A 25,677-nucleotide genomic window follows, 5' to 3' on the forward strand; every position below is an offset into this window, starting at 1 on the left:
GCTAGCTTTATCTCAATTTGGCACAAGCTAGAGTCATTAGAGGGAGGGAGTCTCAACTGAGAAAATGCCTCTATATAAGATCAAGTTGTAAGCAAGTCACTAAACAGCACCCCTCCATGGTTTCTGCAGCAGCTCCTTCCTTCAGGTTTCTGTCTTGTTTGAATTCTTGCCCTAACTTCCTTCAATGATGGACTGTGATGTGGATGTGTAAAACAAATAAACCCTTACCTCCCCAACTTGCTTTTGGTCTTGGTATTTCATCACAACAACAGCAACCCTAACTAGGATAGTAACTGACAGAGCTACATTATCAGGAAAGCAGGGCAGGGACTCCAGCTCCAAGGGAATGGGGAACTTCGGGTGGGGGTTATGCCAGACGAGTGGGAAAGATTGTAACTCCCCAAAGTACCCACCTCATGGGGAAGAGAGGGCAAGACTATTTACAATTAGGACTGTAAAAACCACTGCTTTATACCAAATTGACAGGCAAACGATTCTTATATTTGCCTACAGTAACACCCGATTCTACAGGATAAAATAAAAACTGTCTGTCTGCCTGTCCAGCTGCTTCAACATTTCTTTGAAAACTGCTGTGACATCTCACTGCCTCTGTCTCCCCCAGCCCCGTTTTTTAACTCTTCTGTGTCAGTTAATCCTGTCTCTGAAACTGTATGGACACTTATTACAGAAGTGAGAAAAAGGGGTGAAAACCAGGTAAGGCAGTGCACGCCTGTGATCCCAACACCTGAGAGACAGTGGCAGGAAGACAAACAATTCCAGACCAGTCTGAGCCACATTAAATAAACAAACACAAATGCGTGAAAGACAAACCGGCCCCAGGGTAGCTCAGAAGCTGAGAGGAACTGGCTTTATCCTTAGAGCCAGTTCTCGGTTGCTTTTCTTTACTCGGATAACCAGCATTTGGGGGTGAAGAGGAATATGGGGTGAGGCTGCACGCCAGCAATTCTAAGGCTGCTACACACACACACACACACACACACACACACACACACACACACACACACACACGCCGGCAATTCTAAGGCTGCTACACACACACACACACACACACACACACACACACACACACACACACACACATTCACACACACACAGGTGCCTCTGGATATGACAGCACAGTGCCTCCACAGAGGTCTCTGTTCACTAAACAGGAGCGAAAAAAACTAGCAGCCCTGAAGCGACCCCAGTTCTACTGAATCCCGGGTCCCGACGGGGCGGGGCAGGGGCGTGTCTGTCACGTGGAAGTGGCGTGGTGGCGTAGGCGTTGGCTGCGCAGGCGCGGGGACCTCCTGGTCCCTTGTTTCTCGTTGCTCAGCTGCCACAGAGTAGAAGGCGGGCGGGAGGCACCTGCGTCCGCTGGCACAGCTCAGCCAGGCTCGTGACGTCCACGGAGGCGGGGACCTCGGGGCTCAGGTGAGAATCCAGGCAGGCCTGGGACCGCGGAGAGTGGATGCCTGATGGAGGATGCGGCTCCAACCTCCGCTCTCCGATGTGCCCTTCGCCCACCCCAGTCATCGGGACAAACCCCACGCTTGAGGCCCATAGACCCGGTCCCGGACTAGCGCTGGTGGTGTCACCCAACTGTCTGAATTGATGGAACAGAGGACTGGGGAAAACGCTTGTCCAACCTCGCGGGGAGGGGTTCTGGGGGCTGCCCAGAGATGGCAGTGGCTGTCCTGTCTCTGTGCTTGAGTGTCCTGTGAGGAAGTCTCAGAAGCACCTGTTCTCTGTCTCTTCCAAAGGTTACAAACCTTTGACTTAGAAAGCCCAGTTATGAATTCAAAACACCGCTGGGGTGTGATAAAGAGAAGCACCATGGCAGCCCATTCTCCGGGGTGTTTGTTAGGTGCTAAAGGAGTTAGTGGAAATGGTTTAAGGGAGAGCAAAGAAAGTTCAGGTGCCCCCTGGCAGGTTATGTGGAGGGAAATACTCAAGAATCCTGCTGGCACCATGCCTCCTGTCTTCACAGCCCAGTTACCCAGATATCACCTTATTTTTTTGGGGGGGGGTTCATTTTCCTTGGAGCCGAGTCGATGGTTTATTTGAAAAGAAAGCAATCACTTGGGCTTAATTTTGAAAAGCATTGTCGTAAAGTCTGCTAGTGGAGTCTTATATTCTCCTGCTGTGGCCCAGCCCTGGAGAAAAATCTGAAGTCCCCCTCAGAAGATATTCATCAGAAAATGTTCCCTTTAGTGTATTTGGGAAAACCATTGACTAATCCAGAAATGAGTATTAAACATCTTTAGCAGTCTTTGTAAAGAGCTTATAGTATCTTCCATATCTTTAATCCTCATTCATCTCTGTAGGTGATGCAGAAATTGTTCCCATTTTACTGATGCAAAACAGTGCCTGGTCCAGGTTCAGGTTCATACATTTTGCAGGAACTGGACCTAGATGTCCCATCTACTTGGGACCCTTTGTGTTGTTCCCACTGGGGAACAAAACATGCATATTCTCTCTCTCTCTCTCTCTCTCTCTCTCTCTCTCTCTCTCTCTCTCTCTCTCTCTCTCCCTCCCTCCCTCCCTCCTTCCTCCCTTCCTCCCTCCCTCCCTCCCTCTTCTTTCTTCAAGACAGGGTCTTCTTACGTAGTTCAGGGTGGCTTTGGATTTTTCAGAAGCTGTCTTTGGATTTGAACTCTTTCTCTCTCAGCCTCCTGAGTGCTGGAATTGCAGTCTTGGTTTCTAATGACTGTCTCAAACTTTTATAGCACCAGGTTTGGTTAGTTCTAAAATTCTAAGGCTCATGCCCAGGCTTTGTTAGTATCTCAAGTTAAAGGTAATTCTCCTGCTGGTTGACTGTGTCTCTGTGAAATGTTAAGCTCCTAGTCTGCTTTGATGGAGGCTTGTGTGTCAGGAACTGTCCTGGGGTGCTTTAGAAGGAGCCGTTCTCACCTTTGAGCTTAGTGGGCCCTGCCAAGGGAGATTGCAGCTAAGCATTGCCCTTTGCCTTTGGCAGGGCCAGTGCAAAAGGCAGTGTCGGGAGCCAGAGTTAACTCCAAGTGTGTGCTGTGGAGAATGTAGACACAAGGCAGGATTCCCCTAGACCTAGAACTTCCTTCCACCTAGGAAGCAGACTTGTAGTGACATAGCTGGAGAAGTTGTTCCGTGTTTGGTATCTGTTTTGCCCTCCTAGAACAGTGAGTGGATCGAACCCTACAAAAGACAGAGACAAAGACAATACTAAACCCAGTGGGGTGGTACTTGCCTAAAATCTCAGCACTGAGGAGCTGAGGTAGGAGGATGGCAAGTTCTAGGCCACCCTGAACTATATATCAAGACCTCGTCTTAAAAAAAAAAAAAAAAAACATAATGATGCCTTTTCAGTTTTCTAGAGTGCTAGAGTGCTGCTGTGCTTCTTGTTGTTTTCGAACATTCCTTCAAAATGTCCTCCCTCACCTTTCCTGAACTCAACCACAGTGGTCACCCTGCCTTAGTCTTAGACATTCGCCACCAGGGCACTCAGCTTGTTTTCCAGAAGATCCTAAGGTGATGAGGGATAAAACACCCTCTTGGGGCCAGAATGAGAGTTAGGATTTGGTTGCTGGAACCCAATGTATTTTGGTGGTTTGTCTTCATCTTCCTCTCCATATTCATGGAACTTGAGAGAGCAGGTCTTCTAAGCCTAGGCAAGAGGCCAAAACATCAGCTGCATGACCAGACCTTTGTGGGAAATCGCTTCTCAGAGAAAAGGACTTTCCCAGTCAGCTATATCCCTTACTCTTTATTGTGACTCAGTTTCCCCATTGCTGATTGTATTATCTTTTTCTCCTAGCACCTGTTCACAGTTCTGACTCTAGAGTCTCAGAGAAGGGCTGGGATAGAGCTAGGCGTTTGCAGCCCCTCCCACCACCACCATGAACAGAGTGACAGCTCCCTGCAAGTGGCCAGTTCCACAGGTGCTTGTGAGGGCTCTCCTGTGGCTCACTGTGTTCTTATACTCCTAAGCGGCCATTTACGATGACATCTAGAAATAGCATGGCCTTGTTACTGTGTATAGGCAAAAATGCAAAACAACTTCTCAGTAGAGAATGGGCAGTATGATCCTTAAGAAAACATTTGGCATTGGTTTGTAAGCTGCTTGCCAAGGTTTGGGCTTGGGAGAGACTGGGGTTCTCTCCAGACACCAGGCCCCATGCAAGAGGAGTATTGCTCTCAGCTTGCTCAAGGCCAATGATCCACTTTCAGCACTGGCTGGACTTGACTCTGATATATGTGTATGCTATTCTAGCTTTAGGGGCCTGGTTCATAGCTGGCTGTGTGGAACCTTGGGAATCCAAAGCAGGGTGAGCTGGCATGGGTTGGGAGTTGGGAGACCCAGACCTGAGTCCTAACTTTGGCACTAAAGCCGTTCTTACCCATGTGACTTTGGGCTAGCCAACTCCTCATTTACTCAATAAAGGAGCTGCTGAATAGAGCTTTAAGAGCTAAGGACAGTGGAGGAGAAGAGAGCTGGGAAACATCTTTCCAGTCTGTTCACTGAAGGCCTGAGACAAGGAAGCCATGCCTCTTCCTTCCCCTGTTTTCCATCACTTTCCTTTCTTCATTCCCCTGGGTCTGCCTCAGGCCAGCTTTTTCTGAGGTGGGAAGAGTCCCTGGGTGAGGCTGGGCAGGGCAGGTGTTTAGAATTTCTTGCTGTCTCTACATGTTTCAGACATGAGTTAACCCACCCAATGCTGAAGCTCTGTTTTGTTAAGACTTTATCGGTTCCTGCCCAGAGGCAGCTCTTTGAACCTGCAGAAGAAAATGAGAATGTGCTCACAAAGCAAGGCTCAGTAGTGCTGGGGTGCCCTCAAGGCTCTCTCTGTAGTAGTCATCGGGTGCTACCGAGCGGGGGCAGAGGATTTCTAGTTCCTTCTGTCTATTCAGTGACTAAACCCTGGGCTCCGCTGTGTCAGCTTCCCTTGCCAGTGAGCAGCAGAGATGGGACTCCCAAGTCATATAAGTGCCAAGCTTGAGTGTTTTCTCTAATGCCAGGCTAGCAGTCTCCAGAATTACCTTCCATGCAGGGGTAAAATTGGGCAGCAACAAACTAGTTCCAACTTTGCTCCACTGTGAAATTTCAAGAGTAAAATTCAAATCCCTTCATTAGGGGTTTGGTACATTACATATACTTTGCATTATCTATATTACATATAGCAGATCCTTGGTAAGTGCTGTTGATGCAGTAGTGAAATCAAGACAGATAACCAAAACACAACACATGAAACCCCTTCTTCACAGTGTGCAGAGGTGTGCATATGTTAACACATGTGTGGGCCCTGTAATCAGATAGAGCATTCAGTTGGCAGTGCCTTCCGGAAAGGGTTTTAGCAGAAAGTAGTATTTATGTTGGGTTTTACTAACAAGTAGGCATTCATCTAGTTGCTATGCAAGGTGAGGGAATGCTCAGTAAAGGAACGACTTGAGTAGTAAATAGTGTGGTCTTGCAAGCAGAGTAGTTTGGTGAGGGTGCTGTGGTGGCCAGGGATGAGACCAGAATGGTGGGCTGAAGTTAGACCCTGTCAGCTCTGGTTAGACACTCACTGTATGAGAAGCTGAAATGGAGGGTAGGGAGTGATAATATCATTCTAACTAGGGACTGGAGAGGTGGCTCAGCAGTTAAGAACATTGGGCTGGGCTTCCAGAGAGCCCGGGTTTGAATTCCAGTGCCTACAATTGTACCTCACAACCATCTGAAACTTTAGTCCCAAGGGATTTGAAATCCTCTTGTAGCCTCTCTGGCACCAGGCATGTATGCACATACATGCAGGCAAAACACCCATACATATAAATAAAATAATAAATAAGGAAGACTACTCTAGCTATGGCATAGAGAGTGAAGAGTAGAGAATCAAAGTAGAGCCTGGCCAAGTAAGTGCATTCAGTTCTGGGCAGTTTAGAGTATTGGGGGTTTGGGCTTAGACTATGGCAGTGAGGTAAGAAAGGACTAACAGACACATATGGGATGGACAGAACTCTGATCAAGTGTAGACAGTGAGAGCCAAAGCAAGGAAAATTGTCTCTAGGTGTCTGGCTTGAGCCCTTGGCTGGAGACTTGTGTCATTCCCTGAGTAGGGAGCTCTGGAAGAGAAGTCAATAGTGATGGAGGTCACTTTTGAATATACCGAAACAGATCCATATAAAACCCCCTCCCTGGAAACTTTGAGTCGGTAACAGAAATGGGGGGGTTGGAGGCATTGCCGAGCTAGTGGGTGGGGTGCTGGCCTTAGGTGAGGTCACCCAGGAAGAGTGTAGGCGTTCAGAGAAGCCACTTAAATGGCAGGGAAAGAAGGAAAAGAGAGGTGACGAATAGATACCAGGCAAGGTCCTTGGCAGTCCAGTTGACATCCTGAATGTATAAGAAGCGGGTACAGAGCAGGCTGCACAAAGGGCCATGGACAAAAGGACCTGTCCCTTTGGTGCTGTGAATATGACATGTGGACTGTGTTAAGACCTGGCTTCGTCCGCAGCCATAGCAGAGGGGAGTCTGCTGGCACTTAAGAAATGTTACAGTCTGCATGACTGCAAATGACTCAAGTCTTTGCTCAGTTTTTTGAAGGGCTAGGGGGCCTTGGCAGCTGGCCACTTCGATGCTTTCTGGAGATTAACCATTGGCAGCTGAAGGAGCCCCAGGGTTTCTGTGTGGCCCAGTCCTGCCTGTGGAGTGGCTAAGCTTAGGGGCTAGGCAAGACTCCAAAGCCCCACCTCCAGCCCTCCCTGAGCCTGCTCACCCTGCCTGCACACCCTGTGGGCCAGAATCTCTTGTCAGCAGCAGCAGGGGCGTGGGCACCGTGCATGGTAAGTTCCCAGGCTTGGCCTACTGAAAGATGGATATAGGAAAGGGGGCACCAAGCTGGATGGAGCATGAATGGGCAGCTGGGCCAAGGTGGGGTTAACAAAGAACAAGAATGTTGGGGCTCCACAGTGAGCTGTTTGTGTTGATATCAGAGGATGTCCCTGAAGTCTGAGGAGCCGCATCTCTCTCCTTCATTTTGGAGTTAAGATGATGGACCTGGGGATGATGGCAGCAGTTTGGCTTGGGGAATCCAGCTGGGTTCCCTCTACCTACCCTCAAGTCTCCCTGGACCCAAGCTGCCACTCTGAGCTCTTACAGCTGCTGTTTACTTGCCTCTTACCCAGCTTCACCTTCTGGGAGACAAGGGGATCAGATAACCCCCACGGGGTGGGGGTGAGTAGTATAGCTGTCAGGTGGGGCCTGCTCCTTTGTAAACAACTTTGCAGTCTCTCATTCAGAGAAACTGACCCTATCCTTAAGAAAGGGAGCGGGGGGGGGGGTGGGGGGGGCGGGGGGGGGAGAGAAGGGACAGCTGCTGTATGGTAAATTTCCTTTGCAGCAGGCGTCATGGGACAGTGTTTGATGGCTGCAAACAATAAACTGCCATTTGAAATTCTGCTAAAGATGGAGGCTCATGCCCTTGACCTCCCCCCGCCCCCCACACACACAGAGACCTACTTCTGAGTGTGTGGAGAGTCCAGGTGTGACAACAGGAGGCCTGTAAGCTTTGGAGCGCTTCTCCTGCTTACTTCAGATGGCAGAATTGCTACCCACTAGCCCTGTGGCGGTAGGGAGATGACTGAACTCGGAACCTTAGTGTTGCCCCTGCAAAGAGAATATTCTCTGCTTCGCAAGACAACTGGGAGAATAAACTGAAGCGAAGTTATGTCAAGTGACATTTAGAAAATTCGGGGTTACTGACCTCCCTGCTTCTCTGCCCAGTGGTCTTGGAGGCACATGTGGAAAAGCAGAAAGGTCCATCTAGGAATTAAAACCTCTCTCCCCATCCTCCCTGTGGCAGCAAGCGATCCAGGGTGCCCTAAGGACGCCAAGGGAGTTGTCATGGTAGGAGTGAGGTTGCTTTGAGCTCTGGAAGCTAGGCACTTCTGGCGATCAGTTTTCACTGCTTATCACCAGCCGAAGAGCCACCTGCTAGTGTGGGAGCATCAAGAGCCTGTTTGCAGAGAAATCTGCCCCCCCCCACACACACACAGGTACTGACGATAAAGCCTTTAATGCAGAGCCTGGACAGGGTGCTCTCCCCAGAGGAATGACTCTGATTACAGTAGGGGTGGGGCTATGGGTGGGTAAGAAGAAAAACCATTCCTGGGTAGCTTTAACATCCACATCTTGAATTCAAGTTGAGGTAGAGAGAGGAGAGTCTCTGGGGCATGCGCTTTGCATTCTTAGATGGCTGCCAGCACACAATCAAATCCTGCATGGGGGAGTTGAGTTTATTAGGTGGGTCCTTCCTACCCTAGACCTATCCCCAGGAATGGAAGCTCACAGAATGAAGTGAGGTCTTAGGGAGGCCTGAGAAGAAATGAGGTCCTAGGATGGCCGGAGAGCCACATGGAAACACAGGTGTTTCATGTGGCTCTCAGAAGGTGGGCTGGATGATGCTGTGACAGGGGTGGGCCATTTCTGGATTTCCTCTCTGCCTCCTGTTCCCAGTCAGTCTTCCAGTCTAGGTTCCATCATTCCTGGCCCAGACAACCTTTCACATTGTGAACTGTTGAATTCCACACCAATTTCAAAGCCACTTCCTCTGTTTCTGTGGCTGCCCAGACTGGCTTCTCTTCCTTGTGGCACCACAACCCAAGCGTTCCAACTCTGCCACGCTGCCTAACCTTCCTACTGACTTTTCCATTTCTCTGTGAACTGAGCCTATGCCTCCTTAAGGATCGCATCAGCAGGTCCATATTAAATAAATCTTGAAAATAAATGTCCAGTCTAGTTGAGTTGAATTCTCTTGATGTGATTCTTGAGCAAACAAGCCAAATGTTTGTCACTGGGTGGTGGGGAAATGGAACCTGGTGGCCTCCAATCGTTAAGTGGTGTTGCATTGGTAGGATTCCAGCTCCCTGGACTCCCTGCATTCACTGCTGGGTTCCAGGATTCCATTTGTAGATGTAAGCTGGCCTGTGCATCTTCTTACATAAATGCTTACACATCTGTGACCAGATAATAGCACTCATGTGCCCCTCAATTATGTACACCTGCCTGTAGTCCAAAACGGTTGTAGAGGTCCCAGCATTTCTTCAGGATACACGGGACTCCCTGTTTACAGCAGGTGTCTAGGAGCTATGATTTCCCTCCTAATTGTTTTGTGAACTGTAATCCAGTAATGTGTAACTTTGCCAAAGAAAAATTGGAAGCAGGCCTGTGGAACATTCTTTCCTGCTTCGACCAAGAACTTGATTGTATGTAAGTCATGTTCATCACTCAACTGTATTGAATCCATTTCAGTACTTGTTTGCAGTAAGCCATTGACCATGGATCATGCTTTGTGTGGTTCTAAGGAAGCCTTCCCTCCCAGCTGAAATCCCTTATGTCAGTGATACAGTAGCAGCCAGTTACTCCTTCAAACACCCACACTGGTCCCCTATTAATTTCCTTTTTTCCAGTGTATCAGTATCAGATTCCTCTTTCTTTAAGGTCATATTCATTCCACCATCCCTTACCTGAAGTGTTTTTTTTTTTAAATAATTGATTGATTGATTGATTTAATTTTAATGATTTTGATGATTAAACCTAGGATCTTGTTCACCCTAGGTATTTTCTAACAAGAGCTGGCACTATCCTCTTTTGCTTTGAGACAGTGACTTAATAAATTTCCCAGAATGACCTTGAACTGGATAGGATCCTCCTGTCTCATCCTGCTGTACAGCTGAGACACAGGCCTGTGCCACTAGATAGACCCGGCCTTGCTATTATTTCACAACTCAAATCTGAACTTCTGAAGCTGGCTTCAGCACTGGTTTGGTTTACCCTTTGCTTCCCAAAGTCACCACGTGGTTCACTACCTCCCTCCTTAAAATCCCCTCTCATTGCAGAGATGTGGATTTCCCAGTCTCTCCATCCTTAAAACACCCTCTCATTGCAGGGATATGGATTTCCCAGCCTTTGCTTGGCCTTTGGAGAATTTTCCAGGACAAATCCTGCAGGGTAGAATTAAATGTGGTGGGTGGGCGGTCCCTGTCCTCCTGTCCCCATTCATCTGAGCATACCGAGTCAAGCTGGGAGAAGTACTTGGAGAAGTACCAGGATGAGTGTGACCTTAGGGTAGTGTGAGAGTCAGCACATGCACTGGGTTTGCCAGGAGAAGGCGACTTAATGGAATACTGCCTTTTGGGGGTGGTATGTGTAGTCATGTTTTTCTTTGGATTAACCAGCTCACAAATAACACCATGAAGACTTATTAATTATAAACTCTTGGCCTTAGCTTAGGCTTGTCCCACTAGCTTTTATAACTTAAATTAACCTGCTTTTGTTAATCTACATTTTACCATGTGGCCCTTTTTAACCTTTCTTTCATTCTGTATGTCTGACTCCCTCTGTTTCTTGTTGGTGTCTCCTCTGTGCCTTGACTATCTCCTCCTACTTCCTCTGTCTCTGCCTGGAAGTCCTGCCTATACCTCCTGCTCAGCTATTGGCCATTCAGCTCTTTATAAAGCCAATCATAGCAAGCAATATATCTTCACAGTGTACACATATCCCATAACAGGGGTGATTCTGGATTTGCCACCTAGGACAAGGACACCCTGAAGCAGGGAGCCTTACTAGTGAGGTGACCAGGCTAGATTCCATAGGGCCTCCTTCCCTATGTAGACACCTTTGGCTCAGCCTCTTCTAAAGTATTTTTTTCTTTCTGACATGACCAGCCTCTACTCTCTGCCCTGCCATACATTCAAATATCAGTGCAGTTATGTTCTCTCGTGTGTGTGTGTGTGTGTGTGTGTGTGTGTGTGTGTGTGTACGTGCATTCGAGTGCTTGTGGCTTGGGAGGTTGGGCTGTGGAAGGAATGTCCTCTTAGATACTGGTGTTCTTAACAGTAGCCACTCTAGGTGATAAGCTTCAGAGAATATTGGCTTTCTTGTCAGCTGGTTTTATGCACTGGCCCAGTTGAAACTGTTTTTTTGTTTTGTTTTGTTTTTAACAGAAGCCTATTTCTATAATGAGTGAGAAAGCTATTCTCAGCTGGGTGAAATTGGCTGAGATTATCAGTCTACCCTGAGTGAGGCCCTGCTGGGCAGTGACTGGGGCTTTGATGAATAGAATGCCTCCCTTGTTTCTGGGAAATTCTTAAACTCAGGAGGAAGACAGGGTACCAAAACGAGTATCTTCTGATCGCAGATGAGAAAGCAGTCCCTACCCAGGGAGGTGATAGCTGAGCCACTTGTCACCCGTCGTGCATAGAAGGAAATGAGGTTTGTTGAGGAGAGGGATACATACACAGGACAGGACAGGCTCAGCAGCAGGTCACAGGGAGGCAGAGATGCAAGAGAAGCCCCTAGAAGGATGTCATTTCTCTAATTACTCTTGCTACCCTAGTGAGCTTCTTGAGATACAAACCTTTGTGTGTCTGTGCTTTTCCCACACTATCACAGTGAGGCTGAGATAAGAGGCTGAGCAGCTCCAATCAGTCTTGTCTTCCTCCTTCAGGCCCTCCTCCCCTGGCCCCCTGGCTGGTTGCCTTGGGTAGGAAAGAGGTCAGATTCCAGCTGCCTGTGGGAACAGTAACATCTTCCTTCTTCTCATTCTCCAGACATGTCTTTCCTCCAGGACCCAAGTTTCTTCACCATGGGTATGTGGTCCATTGGTGCCGGAGCCCTGGGGGCCGCTGCTCTGGCACTGCTCCTGGCCAACACAGACGTATTTCTGTCCAAGCCCCGGAAAGCAGAGCTGGAATATTTGGAAGACATAGACCTGAAAACACTGGAGAAAGGTAAGGAGTGACTGCCAGCCTCAGTATTTTTCCAGGGTGCTAGGATGCATATTTAACTTCTTTAGCTTTCTTCTCCAAATTGTTCCTTTTTCTTGAAGCAATATTAGAGAGAAATCTAATAACAATTTTTAAATTGCCAATAGTTATACCATCCCAACGCAATCATTTTTACTTTGCTATATTCCTTTCTATGCTTACATATAGTCACATAAATGTGATCTTGCTATTATTGTCTAATTTCTCTTTTTCTTATCAAAGTCATTTTTTATTCTCTATTACTGTTGCCTTAACTGCAATGATAAATTGCTCCATAATATCTAGTAATATTGTATCATCACTTAATAAGCCAGCTATTCCAGAGAGTATTGTAAGGAATTCCAAGTCTTTTGATAATGTCATAAAGAATAAGATATAATAAATAGAATTGTCTGAGTTGAATAAGCTCAAGAAACACTACTTATCCAATTCTGTGTTCCTGATGCTTAGTATAGGGCCTGGTGCACAATAAACATACGCATGTTGTAAATAGGGAGTCTGGGGGAGCTGTAGACACTTCAAGGTTATCCTGCCTGTGATAAAGCTGCAGCAAGCGAGCCGAATTTTAGGACACAGGAGCCCATGTGCCTGTCCTCAGGGCCCCACCTGGAATCCATGGCAGGAGCTGTGAGTCTCAGCCATGCCAGCTCTACCCTGGCCAAGTGCATTCCACACGGAGTTGAGGCTCAGTGGGGTTCAGCTGCATCCAGCTGTGGCAGGAGTTTCTTGGTAGACATGAAGGCTCACTGATTAGGTGGTCCTCTGGCCACTGTCCCCAGAGAGAATCCATCCTCATACTTTCAGTAGGTGAGGGAGTGTGGTAGCTCTGACTCATGACAGGGAGAGAGAGCTGCCAAGCTTTGTTCAGCTTTGTTCATCTTTAAAAGCCTCATAAGAGCCTAGTCTCTACTCCAAATGACTTGACAGATTTTGTTGATCCCTCCTGGAAGGCATCACCTTCCCTGTGGAGTGGGGGGGGGGGGAGTGGGAAGGGGTGACCAGAGGGCATGGGAGGTAGAGGAAACTGGAATCGATATGTAAAATAAGAAAATAATAATAATAATAAAAGCCTCATGTGACTCCAGCCTCTCCTCTCCCCTGTTTTGTTCACACTGCATCTCACAGGTACTTGGATACTGTGGGAAATACTAAAATAATTAAGGTCCATTCATGAGTTCTCACTAACTCTCCCTAGCATCTCCTTATTGAGTGTCTTCCACTTTATTCTGTTTATAACAATGCAAGCATTGCAGTTAACGTATTTTGACTAATTAAAAAAAAAACTGTTGATTTCACTGGACAGCCATTGCTCATACTTTTAATACCAGCACTCAGGAGGCAAAGGCAGGCCAGTCTCTTAAGTTTGAGGCTAGTCTGGTCTACAGAGTGAGTTCCAGGACAGCTGGGTCAACACAGAGAAACCCTTTCTAGAAAAAAAAAAATACCAAGAAAAACAAATTTTTAATTGTTCATCCTTTTGAATATGCCTTTAAGGATGTTTTTGGGAGGGGTGTCAAATATAAAATTTAGTGTGGATTCCACAGTATTATACAGTGTCCAGTGTTGCTAGCCATAAATAGAATTGCCATTTTGCTTGAAATTATTGCATTTTGCATGTTCTTGTTGAAAGTTGATTTTCATGGGATAGGAACCTTTGGAGTGCACGTTGGGATCTTACTTGGGAAGATGAGTCTTCCCTGTCTGTGCTTGCCATCTTCTCCTGGACTCATCCTGGTCCGCTCCTAGGCTGGGTTCTTGCCTGAGCTTGTCTCAGTGTAGTTCAGGAGCATTCCAGTGATTGGTGAAGGACTGGGCAGGCCTAGAAGGAGATAGTACCTCTGTATTTCTTCTCTTTCAGAACCAAGGACATTCAAAGCAAAGGAGCTATGGGCGAAGAATGGGGCTGTGATTATGGCTGTGCGAAGGCCAGGCTGTTTCCTCTGTCGAGCCGTGAGTGCCTTTGAGGATCTGTTGGAAGGAAAGCATTCTGACAGTGGGGTCTGGAGTATTTTCAACCAGGACCAAGGGCTTATGTGTTCTCTTGAGCCTTCTGTCAGTTCTGGATGCTTCTGTTATTTGCTCTATGCATTTATTTTGACATTGGCCCTAATCCTGTTTTTAACAACTTTATATATATATATCCTGGTGTTGTTAGTAACAAATCTGCTTTCACTGTCCTTCAGACCTTTTGCCCAATATGGTATCAGCCATGTCCTGCACAGCCTTTTCATTTAATCCAGGACAGCAACAGCAAAAGGAGGAAATTCTGAGTTCCTGTTGGTCAACATAGATGCTCACTTGTTGAAATAATGGTCTGGAGAGATAAGGAAACCTCACTGTCAACCATTAGGTGTTATGTGATGAAGCTGCAGCATTCAGAGGCCTCCCCCAAGGAGGCACTTCAGAGCATTTGTGTGTGTGTGCTTCTTGGGACCCACTGGAGTCCATTTCCACTGTAGATCATGGCAGCTCTTCGCTGAGCAGGATTTTAGTCATACCACTAATGTGCATGCGTTTGGTTTGTAAGCGTGGGTGAAGTTGAGGCTCACTTGCAGGGTGGTTCCTGGTTGGCCACTCCAATGGAAGCCATTCCAGTAATGGAAAACACATTATCAAGGCAGGAACTACGATAATCTAGAGACAAAATACTAGTGCAACAAGGAGTTTTGCAGTGGCCTGCGCCTGGCCTTGTCACTCTATAAATGAGTAAAAAGAGAGACAGGGTAGTTTTTAGGCCCGCCCCAAATTCTGAGATAACTCCTTTGACTAGGAGAAAATAGACTAGGATTCTCTTGCCATTGAAACCACTTGGCTCCTCAAGCAGTCCCCTTGGCCCTGTCAAGATCATCACTCTCATTTTTCTGGAAGCCTGGTCCAACATTAAGAGATTTCTTTCTGCTTATGATAAAGAATCCACTGATAATGCTGAGTGAGTACGTGCACAGATATACACACACACACATTTTGCAACACCTTACCATCAAGGCACCTCTTTTTTTTTTACTTTTTTTTTTTTTTAAGATAGGATCTCATGTGGCCCAGACTGACCTCACTTGCTAAGTAGCCCTTGAATTTCTGGTCTTCCCATCTCTACCTCCTGAGTACTGGGACTGTGAACATGCATTGTCATGTCCATTTTTCATGACATTAAACCCAGGGTTTCATGTATCCTAGACAAACATTCTACCAACTGGGCTACGTCCCCTGCCTGTGCAGGGCTTCTCAAGGTTATCTTGGAGACACAACCTGTTGTCACCATTCTTATTTTACACCATTCTTATTTTACAGAGGAGACAGTGGGTACAGAGGTTCCACAAAGCCAAGATGCCTGCTTATTGTGTGTTCACTTATTGCTGCTGTAGCAAAATGCCACACATATGGTGGCTTTAACAGCTGTTATCTTACAGGCTGGAGGTCAGAGTTCTTAAGTGGAGTCTGGTTGCATTCCCCTGGAAGCTGTAGTAAGAAGTCCAGAAATGCCTTTTCCACCCTTCCAAAGCCCACCAATTTTCTTCGCTTGTGGTTTCTCCCTCTGTTTCTGAAGTCAGCAATAGCTGCTCAAGTCATTGTCACGACACATACTTACAACACTGACTTTCTTCCTCTCTTACATTTAAGACCCCAGTGATGACGTTGGACACATCCAATTAACACAAGATCTTCCTACTTTAAGGTCAGGTGTTGTGAAGCTAAGTGCCCTGTTAGTCTCCCTGGTCATGTGACAGGTCACAGGCATTCAGAGTTGGTCATCTTTAGGGTTTCATCATTTTCTTTCATCTTGGAGGTGGAGGGTAAAGCTAGGGCTTTTAATTCCAACTCTGACATGCCTCCAGACACCAGCAGAGAAGCTGTTCTGGCTTCTGTTGAAGCCAGTAACACAGAGGGGGTTCCAGGATCAACAACTCTTGGTAATTGCAGCCTGTTTTCCGGTGTTCTTCTCTGTGCCCTGGAACAACATTTTGTGGAAACTTACAGTGTCTAGAAAGGTGGGTGGGTAGAAATGAATGACTCAACAGCCGCGTGGGCAGGGGTTATATGACTCTGTTTCCTCTCAATGGCTTTACATAGAGACATACCCAGGGGAAGAGGCCCAGGAAAGCAGTGAACCACATCGCCAACAGGTGGTCTTCAACCGTATCAGAGCCTGTCCCTTTTGCTCCAGTCAAACTTTGCTACTCAGTAGAGTTCTTGATAAATATGTTGTAATCAATTCTGTTTTGTCTAGCTATGCTTTTGTTTCTTTTTTCTTATTATAGAAAACATAGCTCTCTTGTCACACTGAACTTATATCAGAGGTGGGCAGGCTACATTTAAAAAAACTTCCTGGTGATTCTTTAATTACAACATCTAATGTGAAAAGGGAGGTGATTCTTTGGGTTGAAGACTTCCCATGACTTATGCAGTATTGTTTATTCTTCCAGTACATGGTTCGCAGGGGTCAAAGATGTCTGTATCAACTCAACTCTGCCACATCCTCTTCTCTGTCCATCTTTAGCTCTTTCTACCAAGTATTCAGTACCTCCAAACATCCAGCCGTCTTCTAGGCACTGAGGTGTCTATGAAACAAAAGACAGGATTTCTAACAGCAAGACATACTTAGGAATCTAAGTGACAGTGCCTGATGATGACATGAAGGCTTAGCATAAAAAAAAAAAAAAAAAAAAAACACAAGCAGATAGCAGAGAACATGCTTGCAATGTAGGACAGGTCCAGGAGGTCTTTCTAAAACAAGGATACCTTTCCAGTAAGTTAGATTAGAGCTGGAAAGAGAAGGAAGTTTCTAGCAGAGTTATGGGGTGGGGCTTGCACAGAAACCTGGTGGAGGCCACAGTCACATGGCCAGCATGCATGTGTCTGATGGACCCTTGGGTGGTTTGGTCTCGTGCAGGAATGAGCTGGAAGATGAGGTCACAAAACTTGTCCTGGTTGAGTACATTGGGAGCAGCCACTGTTCTAAAGGCTCCCTGGGCATAGCTCTCTTTCCCACTTTGAGAAAATAAGAAACCTGGAACTCCACATGAAACCCTGTCCCAAGGTCTAGTGCCTAACTAGGACAGAGACATGCTGGGCTACAAGGCCTGAGTTGTTTCTGGTATTTTTGTCACCTTTATTTCTCTGCTTAGTATCAGCCATGCCCTGGGCCATGATTTGTTTTGTTTTTAACAGCACAGCTCCAAGTGCTCATGTCCCTGAACCTTCTTGTTTTCTATAGGAGGCAGCAGATCTGTCCTCCCTGAAGCCCAAGTTGGATGAACTAGGTGTCCCTCTCTATGCCGTGGTGAAGGAGCAGGTTAAAGCAGAAGTGAAGGACTTCCAGCCTTACTTCAAAGGGGACATCTTCCTGGATGAAAAAGTGAGTGTGTTATGGCTGCGGGATGCCTCAGTGCTTAAGAGTGCTTCCTGTTCTATCAGAGGACCCTCACTCGGTTTCTAGCACCCATCTTGAGTGTAATGCCTGTAATGCCAGCTCCTAGGGATCCAACGCCCTCTTCTGGCCTCTGTGAACACTTCACTTACATGTATAGACTCGCACAATGTTGTAAGGAGAGTGAGAAAGTGAAAGCAGAGTTTCCTCAGATTGGAACTACCTTGAGACCTGAAGTTGATCTCAGTGGCAGAGTGCTTCCATAACATGGGCAAGGCCCTAGGTTCAATCTCTCATCACAAAAATAACATCAAATAATAAAATACAGTCTTTTTCGTCTTTCTTTTTTCCTTTTACTTTCCTTCTTTCTTTCTTTCTTCCTTTTTTTTTTTTTTTTTTTTTTTTTTTTAAGAAGTTAGTGCTGGCAGATTTTTATTTCCCTAGGCAGTTGACTGTGACCCTGAGTGGAGTGATGTTTTAGGCTAGAGAAAGAACATGAAGTAGCAGGCTCTGGGGCTTTGGGCTTTTGGCACCCTTCCCGGGGATGAAAGACATGCAGACTGCTCACCCAAGATCTTCTTTGCTCCATAGAAAAAATTCTATGGTCCAGAGAGGAGGAAGATGATGTTCATGGGCCTCATCCGTTTGGGTGTGTGGTACAACTCCTTCCGGGCCTGGAATGGAGGCTTCTCTGGAAACCTGGAAGGTGAAGGCTTCATCCTCGGAGGGGTTTTTGTGATAGGATCTGGAAAACAGGTAAGATCTGTGCTTACCACTGACCTGTGGGTTTCTGGAATTGAGGCTGCAGACAGGGGCTGACATTAGGGCAGGGATCTCCTGTTTAGAGTCAGCCAACCTTTCTCCCAGCAGTTGTCACTGATCACACATCTGCTGTACGCTTACATCTCACACACACACTTTATAGTCATGTCAGGAGACAGTCACACTGCTCACACTGCAGATGGTGAACTCTACTGAGAGGCGGCAAGCAGCTATATCAATTAGCTTGGTCCAGGGTGGCACTGCAGGGGCCTGAGTCCAGGCCTTCTCAACCAGATACCTCGCTTTTATCCTATTTGTGAATATACTCAATTGGCACTTCCCAAACCATCAAGGATGGATATGGACAAAAGAGAAGAGGAGAGGGGGGGGAAAGCAGCCTGATGAGTAAGAGCTGGCGAGAAGGAATCAGAAAGACCATGCTTTTCCTGTGAAGATCTTGGTGTGAGGGCTGTGCCTGGAGAGAGAACCAATTCCACTATGAATAGGGTGTTAGGAGTCCTGGCAGTGAGGACCCAGAATCAATGTGGGGGCCCTGAGGAAGAATATGGAAAAGAGAGGCATATAGCAGGCATGGGTCACAGAAGGAAGACCTGGAGACAAGCCTGACTGGAAGCCTTGGTTATGACAAGCACATGTGTAGGGAGTGGTTAGATTTCTGTTGTTTTGTTTTGTTTCTGTAGAAAAGCAGCCTTTGTCTACATTGTTGGACCTCACAACATAGGAGAAATAAGAATGAGGCTAGACATCTTTGAGTGTTAATCTTTATTTCTAATCTTTAAAAAAAAAAAACGCCACAGGGTATTGTTCTTAGCTATTGGTATTAGAATTTAGCATTAAATGGTGTCTAATTTGACATAGTTCTGTTTGTTTATTTCTAGTAAATATATCAAAGTGTCTTAATGGGAATGGCTGCCAAGCACCATATATGTATGTATGTATGTATGTATGTATGTATGTATGTATGTGTGTATATATGTATGTGTATACACACACACACACACACAAATATATATGGTTTTGTGTCTTCCATATGACCAGTCTTAGATGTTAGTTTTTCTCCTTCCCATCTCCATGTAAGCAAGTGGGCCTAGAGTTGGGAAGCCAGTCAGCCAGAGGCAAGGCTGGCAAACAGCACAAGAAAAACTAAGTTCAGGAACCAGAAAGTTACCGCCTCACTGCATCTGCACATTGTCCCCAGAAGTGGTTCTCGGTGACCTGGTCCAGATGACCCTACATGGTGCCCCTCTTCTTCCTACTCTGGCCCCGGTGGGTCTCATTGTCTTACCTCTGCCTCCTGTGATGGCCGTTAGGGCAGGGTTTGGCACACCTGCCAGCCTTTTCCTGCCTGGTGTTGACTCACTTGGTATTCATGGCTGGGCTAGCACATTCCTGGTGTTGTTAGGTGTGGTGTTTGTTGGTTCTCTGTGGAGTTTCTGGGAAGGTGGAGGGTGAACTGAAATGACTGGGCATCAGGACTCACCTGCGTTCCTGGTGGAGATGTTCCTGCACCCATAATGTCAAGTTCCTCTAGGTGTGAATAATGATTGTGAAGCCTAGTTACTTTAAAGAAATGCATATGCCACACAGAGATTCTAAAAAGAACCAAATAGTGGAAGGTGGGTGGCTTCCTGTCAGGTACTAAAGACAACCAACTGGGACAGAGCTGAGGGCAGTTGGCTTGCTTGCTTTCTCAGCTGTGATCCTGACCATTTCCCATGCCATTGTACATTCTTCACTGCCTGCATTTGGATTACTGAGCAAGTAATTGCAGTTTCCTCATTCACTTCCCGATAGTCAGCACAGTATGGTGGGCTTTTAATTAAAATGTGTGTGTGTGTGTGTGTGTGTGTGTGTATGTATGTATGTATGCATACATATACAATGTGTGTGTGGAGGTCAAAGGACAACTATCAGGAGTTCTTTCTCTCTTACCTCCCTATGCAAGATCCAGGGATTGAATTCAGGTTTTTAGCCCTGTATATTGCAAGTGCCTCTACTGACAAGTCATAAGCCATCTTGTCTACCTGACTCCTCCTCCTCTTCCTTCTCTCTCTCTCTCTCTCTCTCTCTCTCTCTCTCTTGGTCTTTATAATGATAGAACACAGATCGTAGATCACACATTACAGATCGTAGATCATTTAAAATTTAAGGCTAGTGTCCAGATAAAGTGAGTTAGAGAATTTTGATGGTTCCTGATGATATCATTTTACTACTTCAGAGTAACTGGAATATCCTGTGTCTTAGTGCATTTTCTTCATAGTATTGGAAGTGTGACCCCAGTTTCTTAAGAGGATTAAAGGAAGGAGCCATCATTCCTCAGATGGTCATTTAGCATCCATCAAAGTGCCCTCTGAGCTCTACTTCATAGGGTTTTTTCTGTTTGCATTCTCTTCTCTCCATATAGAATGTACTTTTATCTGCCTGTCACCAAGGAAGCCTTCCACCCACCCTTTTTGTAATTAACCATGCCTGTCTTCATGTGTGCCAAGTACTGGGATGTTGCTTCCTCAGTCCCCTTCCTCAAAAGACTGGACTCCTCAAGGGCAGGTGCTGGGTTTGGTTCAGATCTGGGTTCTTGGCTGCCCAAGCACAGAGCTTGATGGACAGCTGGTGCTCAGAGTCTGTTTTGTGAGTAAAAACTGACAGCCCTTCCTGTTTCTGCTTTAGGGCATTCTTCTTGAGCACCGAGAAAAAGAATTTGGAGACAAAGTGAACCCACTCTCTGTTCTGGAGGCTGTAAAGAAGATCAAGCCACAGACTCCAGCCTCAGGGAAAAGCTGATCATGTATAACAGTTGGCTGGGAGAGAATGGGGCCTTCACGTGTATTCACCAGACGAGCTGTGTATCCATCATGACCCCAAGACCTAGGAGCCATTGCACCATATTCACTGGGGTTTGGTGATAGATTAATAATGTCTTCTGTGTAGGTCCAGCAGGGCAAATAGGTCCCAGATGAAACTGATTAAAATCTAGCAAATCAGTGAGAGTTATTTGAGAAAGACCTAGAAAATCCAAGGCTTAAAGTTGACTGCTATATCTCCTTTCAAATGAATATAGCCTGGGTTCTGGTATTTGAGGTGAATTTCATTTTCATATATAAGAAAAAAATCTAAAATCTAGGAAAAGTGGAGCTAAGAAACTGCTCAGTGGTAGAACATTAATCTAACATGCACACAGCCCTGGGTTGGACACCAATACACACACATACACACACACACACACACACACACACACACACACAACACACTTCTAAGAAAAATTGATAACTGACTTGACAATTCCAGAATATAAGGCGTTTTGCTTGGTGTGCTTTCTGTTAACAACTTGTTATGTAATGTCACAGGACCTCATATAGCAATTGCTGTGTTCCAGGACAGTTTGATAAAGGTGAATTACAAAGTGAAGTTTCTTGTGGTCTTCCATTCTGATCTCAGAGATTGTTTCATTGGAAAAAGCTGTCACCCCTGGCTCTAATAAAAATATGCATCAGAAATCACCTCTGTACACAAGTTTTTCTTTTCCTTGTTCCTCTTACTTCAGCTTCTTAAGTTCAGGACCTACAGAAATGAGCCACCACACCTAGCAAGACACAAGGTTTTCTGTTTATGAGCAACAAAAAAAGAGTAACCATATTGTTGGATAAAAGTGGAATATCTATAGTCTCCTGGCATATGCAGCAAGGAAGGACAGCTCTAGTGACTGAGATCTAAGGGGGTTGAAAATGATCAGAAAAATATGCATTCCATCATGCTTGTTAGTAACTTTGCTGTCCTCTCTGGAGGAACAGTCTCTGCATTTAAATTTAGCAACTACTTTCATGTTGTTCTTATGGCCTAATCTGGTACACCAGAAAAAGAAGGTCATGCCGAAGATGAATTAGAACTCCATCCATTTGCTATGTTTGAATTTTGTCTTAGAAGTATAGTGTCAGAGCCTGGCAGTAGTGGCTCATGCCTTTAATCCCAGCACTTGGAGGTACAGGCAATCGAATATCTGTGATTTCGAGGCCAACCTAATCTACAGAGTGAGTTCCAAGCCAGGGCTACAGAGAGAAACCCTGTCTTGGGAAAAAAAAGAGTTTAAGATGGGCAGAACCCTCAGAAGAGTTTCCCTGCCTTCCTCTACCAAGTGGGTCAATGGTAGAGAGGTGGGTGTGGGAATCAGAAGATCAGGCTAGAATCTGCCCTCTAGGAAAACAGGAGAAGACAGGCTGGCAGTCAAACAGGAAAGGAGACAAAATAAGGGCTAAATATGCAGAGTGAATGGAAGAGCGTGGCTTAGGACCAAGAATAACATGGGTCTGACTTTGGGTGGGGATGGCTCTGTGGAATATGCACAGCCCCTGCTGTGCTGGATTCTGTAGTCTTTGAGGCAATATTCTTCTGGTACTCACAGGGTTGATATGACTTCTTTCCCTGAAACTGTACTCCCTGGGACTCTAGTACCCAATGTCTAGTATTCTGGCTGCTTGCCATATAAGCTGGAAAGCAGAGAGACCACTGGCAAATTGGGTTGGGATCCAGAGGACAGATAAGAGTAGCAGGAACAACACAGACAATGCTGGCATTGAAAACTGTCAGAAGCCAAGTGGATTGAAAGCACAGCCAAGAGGATCCTGGACGAGGGATGTGAGATCAAGGAATCAAGGTTGACCCCACTGTTTTTCCTCAACAGCTAACTTCTTGTATGATTTGTAACAAGGAAGAGCAGAAGACGATAGAGCAGTGGAAAAATTTGATTTGCTGACACGGTGATAAGAAATGAGTTAGAGGAGTAAGTATCAGCTTGTTCACACCGTAACTGTGCTCAGAAGACTGGTGGCTAGTAGAATTCCACTCACACACATGTTTAAGACATGCCAACAGTATGTTTCAGGGCTCCATGCAAACACAGTAAAGTGTCAAAACAAGCACAGAATGACAACTACAGTAGGCAACATTGAGTCCCATCCAGGAGCTTGGTACTTTAAAATTCCATGTCTGGGGAGTGAAGAGATGGCTCATGGGTAATGGTGCTTGCTATGCATGCATGAGGACTTGAGTTCAGATCTCTAGTCCCACATAAAATTCAGGCATAATTGTGTACACTTATAAACTTAGCACTAGAGGGTGAAGATGGGAGAGACAGAGGATCATTGGGGGTTGCTGGACAGGCAGCCTAGTCAAAGAAACAGCAAATGTTAAGTTCACAGACAGATCATCAAAAGCAGATAAGACAGAGTGGCAGAGCCATAAATCCTACACACACACACACACACACACACACACACACACACACACACACACCCTGTTTTTCAGACAAAACCCTAGTCCAGTTAAATAAGTAACTTGGGATAGATGTGGGCATCTGTATTTATATGTAGGCAAGGTGGAAAACCACTGCTCTAAATTGAGAAACAATTGTGAAATCTTTGACAAACAAAGGAATTTTCCCCTTTGTAGCAAAGCCTTTGTCACTGTCTGTTTTGGATTTAGGCAATAGATGCCCATATCCTAAATTCCATGATGTTCGTCCAGGAAATCTGGGTAAACTTTGCTGGAGGCAGCTGAGCCCAGGCTGTGGCTTTGCAGTATCAGTCCCCACAAAAAAAGGAACTCCTTGGGGAGGTGGCTGAGAGCTGATTACCAAAGAAGTGTGCCTTATCAAATGTCAGACTCTCCAATACCCCGAGGGTTATGGAAGGAATAGACTCCACAGGTTCTCACATGGCGAAGACTGAATGATTAGATCACCAATTAAAATAACTGTGATATGGATGGTGCTAAACACAGAAGCTCATGACTAAAAAGTCAGTGTTAGTGAACTTCATCTATACCATACATATTACTTCTCCCCCAGGGTCCAGGAACCATCAGGGAACAGGGAATTAAAAAGATTGCTAGATCCAAAAGTTGGGGAGGAACAAAACAAAACAGGGGCTATTGCACTCACAAACTCACAGCAGCTGTGGTTTTCCACGCAAGATCAAGCCAGTTAACATTCTAGCATGAGGTTCCAGAGAGGTGCCCACGAGCCATCATCCCTAACCAAATTGCTGTGAACAGTTGATGGTTTCTGGAGACCATCAGTTTTATTTAAGGGTGTGTCTCCTGGTAGATCAACCATGTTCCAGTAGATATCCCACTCCTAGGGGTATGAGCAGCACAAATCCAGCTGAATGAGGACTACTGGACCACAAATCAAACCTATCTGCTAGACTTTTAGAGCAGGTGGGAGGAATGTGTGATACTGTTAACCTCTGTACAGCTTCTGCATAAACACCTGGGGTACCACAGAGGTAAAACAGGAGGAGACACAGGCAGGTGGACCACAGTGGAAACCCCACAAGATTCTTTGCTTCCTTGGCAGTGAGTTCTCTGAATTACTGATGGAACTGGGTCACCATGTGAACAGGGTGTTCTATGGTTGTGATCTTCCTGGACTTAGTGAGGTGTATTATGCCTTCCTGTCTTCCACTGAGATTATATCAAGATGTGACAAATCAAGTGACACTAATTTCTGCCTCCACATCCTGAGAGCCTGGTGTGCCTATGAAACAGACTAGTGGGCTAGAGACATGGATCAGTGGGTAAACAACTCACTGCGCAAATGTGAGGACCTGAGTTTGCATCACTAGAACTCATCTAACACTGAGAATGGTAGCACACACCTCAATGTCAGTTCTCCCCCAGAAAGGTATCATTCCAGGGAGCAGCTAGCCTGGCTTATATGAGCAGCCAACAACAAAAGAAATGGGGTCTCAAACAATAGGGAGGACCAGGACTGACAGTGAAGTTGAGCCTCTGGCCTACACACACACACACACTGGCCCCACTTAGGCAGCCCATGCATGTGCACATGCACATGCATGATTTCAAAAGATTTTTTTTCTATGATGGGTTATTTGGGTCAAGGAAAGAGGCTATAGGACCATGCTCCACGTGACTTAGAACATTCAGTTTTCTACTCTTTGTTTCTTTGGACCTGCTGAGCATCTTGAGATCTTGAAATAAGGAGGAACTGGGAAGAACAGATGGGGGCTCTTTTCCTACCACACCTGCAAAAGGGATATTAATTCTCTAGCCCAATTAGTCAGCCACTTTGCTTTTAGGCATAATCCCCAGGGTTGAGTTGGCTGCAATGCAGGGGAGGCACCAAGAGGCAAAACACTACCCAACCTTAGCCTTGCCAAGCCTTGTAGGACCTGCTCATAATGAATCCCAGTCTTCCATTGTTTCTTACTACTTCTCTGTAAATAATAAACTTGATTCATGGACTTTGTTTTGTGTGTTTTGTGTCAGGCAAGTTAATGAGCAGGTCACAATGAACCTGCTTCCCACAGAAGGAATAAACCATTTAAACCTGCTGGAATTTTATCAAAGCCTATCTGACAAGGTGGGGAGTAAAATGCCCAGATCCAACCCATTTTAGCAAACATGTCCCACCAAAGGAGGAAGGAAAAGAAAACAAAAACCCTTGTGAAGGTCACATTCCAGAAGTTCACGCTTCCTGAAACATTAAGGATTAGTCATAGGATTAAGAATGCCTCCTCTTCCTCCTCCTACTAAACGTTATCACTATATCACAAAAGAGCAATTTATAGGCGCCCTTTTTCTCTGGTACATCATGCCCAACTATCAAAAAAAAAAAAAAAAACCCACGAGGCATAGTAAAGGTCCAAACCAGTTTGAGCACACAGAGCAAGCATCACCACCAGATTCAGACATGAGGGGGTGCTGATGTGATCAGACTGAGAATTGGGGCTGGA

General features: G+C 45.9%; 1 protein-coding gene across 3 annotated transcripts; it reads left to right on the forward strand.

Moving 5' to 3' along the window:
- The first annotated feature begins 1,342 nt into the window (after nucleotides 1-1,342).
- Nucleotides 1,343-21,341, forward strand: Prxl2a (peroxiredoxin like 2A). Of its 3 annotated transcripts, none has more exons than XM_051206890.1 (6): nucleotides 1,343-1,434; nucleotides 11,566-11,745; nucleotides 13,640-13,731; nucleotides 16,994-17,134; nucleotides 17,738-17,902; nucleotides 20,597-21,341. In XM_051206890.1, exons 2-6 carry the CDS (start codon nucleotides 11,568-11,570, stop codon nucleotides 20,708-20,710), a joined length of 690 nt encoding a protein of 229 aa, XP_051062847.1. In that variant the 5' UTR covers nucleotides 1,343-1,434; nucleotides 11,566-11,567; the 3' UTR covers nucleotides 20,711-21,341. The 3 variants fall into 3 exon arrangements, with proteins under 3 accessions (XP_051062847.1, XP_051062848.1, XP_051062846.1); XM_051206891.1 differs by having other exon boundaries at nucleotides 1,351-1,434; nucleotides 11,583-11,745; XM_051206889.1 differs by lacking the exon at nucleotides 1,343-1,434 and having other exon boundaries at nucleotides 11,432-11,745.
- Nucleotides 21,342-25,677: the final 4,336 nt, after the last annotated feature.

This window comes from Phodopus roborovskii, unplaced genomic scaffold (genome assembly GCF_943737965.1).
Source record: "Phodopus roborovskii unplaced genomic scaffold, PHOROB, whole genome shotgun sequence".
In the NCBI taxonomy this organism is placed as follows: domain Eukaryota; kingdom Metazoa; phylum Chordata; class Mammalia; order Rodentia; family Cricetidae; genus Phodopus; species Phodopus roborovskii.